Source organism: Oratosquilla oratoria, chromosome 7 (assembly GCF_046742065.1).
Source record: "Oratosquilla oratoria isolate Oo_2021 chromosome 7, ASM4674206v1, whole genome shotgun sequence".
In the NCBI taxonomy this organism is placed as follows: domain Eukaryota; kingdom Metazoa; phylum Arthropoda; class Malacostraca; order Stomatopoda; family Squillidae; genus Oratosquilla; species Oratosquilla oratoria.
The window spans coordinates 45,548,576-45,556,075 of NC_134783.1; the positions used below are offsets into that span (position 1 = coordinate 45,548,576).

General features: G+C 44.0%; 1 protein-coding gene across 1 annotated transcript in view; it reads right to left on the reverse strand.

Annotated features, from left to right (window-relative positions):
- The window catches only part of LOC143027138 (uncharacterized), a 426,550-nt gene extending 419,696 nt beyond the window's left edge, over positions 1–6,854 (reverse strand). Inside the window, exon 1 of the mRNA XM_076188192.1 lies at positions 4,070–6,854. Within this exon, the coding sequence (XP_076044307.1) occupies positions 4,070–4,402 (333 nt within the window). The 5' untranslated portion in view covers positions 4,403–6,854. The remainder of the gene's footprint in view (positions 1–4,069) is intronic.
- Between the last annotated feature and the right edge of the window lie 646 nt (positions 6,855–7,500).

Consider the following 7,500-nt stretch of genomic DNA (forward strand, 5'->3'; position numbering starts at 1 on the left):
GTTCATTGTATTACGTCACAAAATCACACTATTGAGATCCTCGTCACGTGACTGAAAATACACGTTGGTTGTCACTTGTGATTCAACCACGTGACGTTTGTCACAAGTGAACTTCAAGGGAAAGTTATACACGTGATCTAAATTTATCACAAGTCAAAAGTGAATTTCAAGGAAATGTAATTCACGTGACCTAAATATATCAGAAGTCACAAGTGAATTTCAAGGAAATGTTATTCACGTGATTTAGATATATCACAAGTGAACTCCAAGGTAACGTTATTCACGTGACCTAAATATATCACAAGTGAACTTCAAGGAAATGTTATTCACGTGATCTAAATATATCACAAGCGAACTTCAAGGTAATGTTATTCACGTGACCTTAATATATCACAAGCGAACTTCAAGGTAATGTTATTCACGTGACCTAAATATATCACAAGTGAACTTCAAGGTAACATTACTCACGTGATCTAAATATATCACAAACGAACTTCAAGGAAATGTTATTCACGTGATTTAAATATATCATAAGCGAACTTCAAGGAAATATTATTCACGTGATCTAAATATATCACAAGTGAACTTCAAGGTAATATTATTCACGTGATCTAAATATATCACAAGAGAACTTTAAGGTAATGTTATTCACGTGATCTAAATATATCACAATGCACCCTAAGGAAACAAGAGAATGAACGAACAAATTACAAATAAATCAAATATATAACAAATAAACTAACTGATTAACAAATAAACAAGAACATAAACAACTAGATAAATAAACCAATAAATGAATGAATATTTGCAAACAAATAAATATTGTGTAATATCAAAAATCCTCTTTAAGAAACAACAAAAAATATTAAACACATGAGATGAATATCACTTGAAAAATAACATTAACAATTAAAAAAATAGAATATAATCAATAAAATATTATGCTAATACTAATAAAAAATGTTCAAACAACAAAAAATATCAAACAAACGAGATGAATATCACTTAAAAAATAACATTAACAATTAGAAAAATAAAATATAATAAAATACAAATTAACAAAATAACAAGACTTTATTCACCATTACGAGGCACTATGTCAACCTCCCTCACACCTCAACATCCTGAGGCCACATGCTTACAATTTCGCAGGGATTTTTCACGCTCAGTGTAATAATCTCTGCTTTCAACACAATAACACTGCATGTGAGTACGCTAAAAGCTTTTCCATTAACTTATGGATGCAGTCATGCGGGTATAACATGTTAATATTCACATTTCGATGTAAAATCACTCTTATACGTGTATTACTGTAACACACATACACGCACACGCACACGCACACCCACCCACACACACACACATACACACACACACACACAGACGTACACACACAAACATACTATCATATATATATATAAATATATATATATACACACATACATATACATATATGTATACATGCACGTGCATGTATGTATGAGCTCACGCATGCGCGCTTTTTTCTGTGTTTGTGTGAGTACATTTTATTCAAACACACACACACACACACACACACACACACACACACACACACACACACACACACACACACACACACACACACACACACACACACACATACATACGCACGCGCGTACACATATATTCTGAGAAGGTGGACAGAGCCCAAAATTAAATATCAATTGTCATCACTGTTGATTGGCTCCCGAGGTGATTAAGAGGAGAACAAACAAGACAGTGGACAGGTACCCTTTCTAGATCCTAAAGGAGTGAGGAAAGGATAGGTGGGGAGGGAGGGAGTGAGGGAGAGAGAGTAAGGAGGGGAGTGAGGGAGTAGTTGTAGGAAGACTTTAAGGAAAAGCTTAAATAGTTTCACGGTGAGGGAAGGTGGATGAGGAGGAGGTGGAGGGACAGGTGGAGGAGGAGGTGGAGAGGGGAGAGGGAGAGGAAAGTGGAGGGTGAGGGTATGGGAGAGAGAGAGGGAGAGGGGAGGTGGAGGGGAGGTGGATGGAGAGGGGGAACTAGAGTGTGAGGTTGGGGGGGGGAAGAAAAGGTGGAGTGGGAGGTGGAGGTGGAGTGGGAGGTGGAGTGGGAGGTGGAAGTGGAGGGGAGTGGGAGGTGGACTCCCTCTCTGGTCTTCGTGACAAGGGAGTCTTCTTTATCAGGACTGATGGGTGATAGTAAATAAGTCCACTTGAGGATAAAATGTCTCAGCGATGTGAAAAAAAATCGTCTGGCCTTAGACAGAATAAAGCCATTAAACTAGAAGTGATATTCATTCTTTTAAAATTTCCAAATCTTATATGTACATGTAGAATTGTAGGTATATATGTACATGTACTGTACATACATTTCTTATACGCATATGCACGCAGTATATATATATATATATATATATATATATATATATATATATATATATATATATATATATATATATATATATATATATATATATATATATATATATATATATATATATATATATATATATTTCTAAGTTATTCTAGTACCTTTGTGCAAACCCTGTGAACTGACTGGTTGGTTAAAAAAATCAAGAGCATCCACTAATTACTTCAACTCAGGGGGTGTAGTTTCCAGATTTCCTTGTGGCTAAACATTGCTTTCATCTACTGGGTCAGATTCGGAAAATACTGTCATCTTCTCCATCAACCAAGATCGCTGTCTGTCCCAGCTGCATCCCTTAACTGAATAAAATCTTCTGGGATCAACCAGAATAAAATTCACAAAGCAAGTCACCAGGGGTTTAAACAACACTCAAGAATTATGACCCAACTTATGGGCAGCGTTTGGAAAGAGCTGATCATAGTACAAAATAAAACAAAGTATTTCTAATGCTGTGGAAACTTGAGGAGACTGAACCACCGTCTTTTCCTTGCGTGCTTGGATAGCCAGAGCAAGTGGCTGTCACTGATAGTAGTTGTAGAGTATTAAATCTGTTCGATGTGTCTATGGGACGAAATCAAAACTCAGCAATCCACACTGGGAAGGAAAGATAACATAAATGAATATTCTGATACGTGGGTTTAAAGTTTATATATATATATATATATATTATACATATATATATATATATATATATATATATATATAAATATATATATATATATATATATTTATATATATGTTCTCACTAACAACCTAAGCAATCATCAGTAACTACCACTTGCCCAAGCTGTCAGCAGTTAACTTTCTCTTGGAGTGAACTCCTGAACATCCCTACTGTCTTGTACATCTGTAGAGTTTGAGTACTTCACTGTAACTCCACTCTATATCACTGTGGAGTTACACCATGTCTTTCTGTGTGGGTAGAGTATATTCTTGTACTATAGAAGAGATCTTATTTCGCTCGGATGTTGTGTGTCGTCCTACAATGCAGACACTGGATACTAGTACGGTGTTATAACAAGTCGCGAGGATCATGTATACAGTAAAGCTTGTAGTTACTTTTGATAGCTGTTTAATCGAGTTGTAGTAATAGTATATACTTATCAATAATAAAGTGACGTTTTTATTTGTTCTGTCGATATGTATTCTCACATTGAATTGTCTTTAATGATGAGCATTTCGTGAGAACAGATGTCCTCTATTTTCATCTTTCAAGGTGTAACATACGAAATCAAAACTGTTCTTCAGTACAGGTGTAAGATAAGTTTGTGTGGGTTGGTCCATTCCACGTAAAGAAAGTCAGTAATGGGCAACATGGCAAGGCAGAATAACTTTAAAACCAATGACCGTTGTGGCGGTTAAATCTGTTACTTCTCTTCAAAACTCGAGGTTGTTTGACGACGGAATTCGCACCGAGTGACGATGACCAGAAGGATGTTGGATGTATATGAGAATGAAAGGTGTATTTCAACATGAGGATGAAAATGAAAAAAAAAAATCTCTTTCTTTTAATGATAACGATGGTGTCCAATGACGGAATTGTCTTTCAAGACAGGGAAGGGGGTGAAGTCACCATCAGCCTCTGTTGCAGAAGAACCGAAGGATACAAAAGATAACAAGAAATACAAGAAAACAAAACACGAAATAAGAACATTACCTCTTTGCCGAGGCCTTTGATTCCGGGCGCCCCGTTGGCACTCGGTAGGCCGTTGGTACTGTGCGTGAGAGGCCCATCCCCACTACCATCTTTGTCGAGGTTGGGTTCCTTGTCGAGTGAGAGCTTGAGACCCCATTTAAGGGTGTCGCGCCTCTCCTTCAAGGTCTTGCCGTCCGTCCAGGCGCTGTGCTGACCGTCTTTGGGTTCCCAGACGGAGGTCTTGGCCCCGTCCTTGCCTCCGTCCACGACCACCACGGTGTGAGGACTTGGGTCCTCACGGGGCGTCACTCTGTCCCCGCTCATGCTGGCTACCAAAGCACCCACACGACCCATGAAGGCATCATCACACCTTCCCACCCATCGCCCTCCCTCGCCCTCGCACGCCTAGTAGACCTAATTAGGGCGTGACGAGAGCAGGGTGTTCGCAAGGGCGTCGTGGCTGTGTGTAGGGGCGCCTTTTTTTTTCAGTCCCGGAGGGCGCTGGCAGTCGTGGGAAACGGGGAAGGGAGACGCGTCTTCGGTGATGACGAAGGCGACGACGCAGGCGCCTCCTCCTTTTCCTTCAATGTAAACAAACGCTGCTCGTCGTCGGACGACGTCCACACGTCCATATCACACGATTGGGGAACACTTCCTCATCACGGATGTTGATTGGGTGGGTTAAGATTGGAAAGGAGAGTTTCGCACGCGATCTTAGGATCTTAATCAGACAACGTGAAGTAGTGTATCACATAACCCCGTCGTCGGTTTTAGACGAAGAAAACAAATACACAGGACGACGTCGTGTCGTCCTCACGGGGGGCACACACCCACACGCACACACCACACATACACGAACACCCAGGAGCGAGATGACACAACGAAAGGCTTTTATTTCGTACTTTGGGAGTTTAAAAAAGAAGAATTGAGAAAATATTTAAGAGAATGATCCAAGATGACCTCCCGGAAGTTGCAGGCCCTTAATCGATATCGCTGTGCTTCCAAACACTTGTTCGAGCCTCGGCGTTACCCAGTAGCACCTTGTTAGTATTACTTGCAAGCAAAGACACTCGCCAGGCTATGAGACGCTGAAGAAGACGCGCTGTTTTTCATGTGACTTAACCGCGTCATGTGGTCGGAATAGGTTAAAAGACGGATTGCTGAGACACCAAAGGAATGGACGATTGTAGTATTATGGCAAATACATATAGTACCACGGTATATGTATATATATATATTATATATAGAGCTAGACCTTAAAACACCCCATCATTTAATTCAACATGATATATATATATATATATTTATGTATCTATATAGGCTTCATCATCTTCTTGCTCAGCCTGAGAATAAACGTAGAACATGTCACTACAATGTATCTACGATACGCACACGGTCACACAAACACATCGAAGGCAGGAATCTGGAGCGGTGGATGGCTGGACTGTGTCTCCTTCTGGCCAGAGACGGACGACGACGACGATGGCGAAGATGACGACGCTGAAAGAACAGCGAGTGGTCAGGTACAACGAACAAAGCGCGGTGGTGGTGGTGGTGGTGGGGAGGTTCTTCTGTTCCTCCGCCTCCTCCTCCTCCTCCTTCTTCTTCTTCTCCTTCTTCGGCGCTGGCACTCAGCGACTGCTGCGGGAGTGCTGTCGGAAACCTCGAGTTCACAATGACCGTCACCGGTGTGTCACGTTTGTACATAGAGGAGTACATATACAGGCGTGTCGAGGTGACACGCGTGTCAGTGTGGACACGCACGCAAAACACAAGAATACGACGCACAAGCGCACGCACAGCAGCGCCCCACGCAGAGCCGCCGCGTCGCCACGAAGAAGTCCTGGTGCTTGAGGACGAGAGACGAGGGCACTTGGTCTTACGAGGAATTCCGGAGACTTTGAGGAATGTCACCAGGAGATGGAGGAAGGGCACGGCGACTGACGAAGGGCCAGGGACGATGTCTTCGAACTTGAGGTAACACACACACACACACAAAGGAGTTCGAACGGCTAAGAGGAGGGTTTTCTTCGGTGCATCAACAAGTTCGGGAGAGTGCGCGAGTGATTGAGTGAGTGAGTGAATGAGTGAGTGAGTGAGTGAGACGAGTTAAAAACAAGAGAGGAAGTGAGACTCGAGGTGGGGAACGTACGATCCGCCGAAGGCCCCAAGTCGCAACAACACACGAGTCTCTTTTCCGCAGAGGTCTTCGAGTTTGAGTCTTCAAGGTCGAGAACGAGACGAAGAACCTCGTCTTCGTCATCCAAGTTCTTCGCTTTTGGTCGCACAATACATATTTTCCTCAGGTCGATGACGGGGACGATACCATCGGCAACAACAACAACAATAACAACGAAAACAAGACAAATGACGACGACGATGACGACGACGACGACGACGTCTACGGGCACAGGACTCCTTCAGAGGACCCCGCCCTTACTCAAGGCTTCTCCTTGTCCACTTGCCCGCCCTTCTTCGTCTTCCTCTTCTTGAACCTTGCCCTCAGCCTGCAGAACGCCAGGCTTCCCTTCCTACTTCGGCAGAACGCAAAGTGACCCTTCGGCCACCAGCAACACCGAAGACTTCCTCTCCACCTTGAGCGCGTCGAGGACAGGAACCCGGTTCGAGTTCGGAATCAAGGGCGAAAGACAAAAGACGTGTCTATACCGAGGCAGGCGTCGGATACGGTCTCGGCGTGCGTGGCCTGCCTTCCGTTACGCCTCGAGATTGTCAATCTTAAGTTTTCGGCGGAGTAAGACAAGGTGTCAACACAGACCACGCCGGCGTGAAGTTCTCCTTGCACGACCTCGGCCACCACTGACTGTGCGTCAGAAACTGTGGCTCGCGTTGGGAGTTCGGGGGAATAGGGGGTGGGGGTGGGGGAGTTAGCGCGAGCGCGCTCACCACCTCACTCAGTCTCGCTTGCTGAGGGAGGAGGTAAGGGGGGGAAGGGGGGCTAAGGGGAGAAGTTGAGGGGGGGGGCGCACGGGGGGCGGGCCGAGGGGAGGTGGACGGGAAGAAAGGGGTGGAGCTTTGACACAGGAGGAGATGAAGAATGAGGAGGAAAGGCGGTATGAATGATGCAAGGCTGGACTGGGAGGGGAAGATGGGCGTGGCCAAAACAAGGTGGGCGTGGCAGGGGGAGGAGGAAGAAGAAAAGGGAGACGAGAAATAGGAGGAAGACGAGGAGGTAAAAGACAAAGAGGTGGATGATGAGGAGAACGAAATGGAGGAAGGGGAGGAAGAGGAAGAGGAGGTGGAGGCGATGGAGGAGGTATAGGTAGGAGGAAGGAGAAGGGAAGAATAGGGAAGGCGAGAAGCGATGGAGTTCGGGAGGGTAAGAAAAAAGAGAAATTAAGGAGGGAGGAGGTTGGAGGGAGGGAAAGGGAAGAAGGAAAGGTTGAGGTAAAGGTAAAGGTAAAGGATTAGGTAAGAGGTAAGGGAGTTTGAGG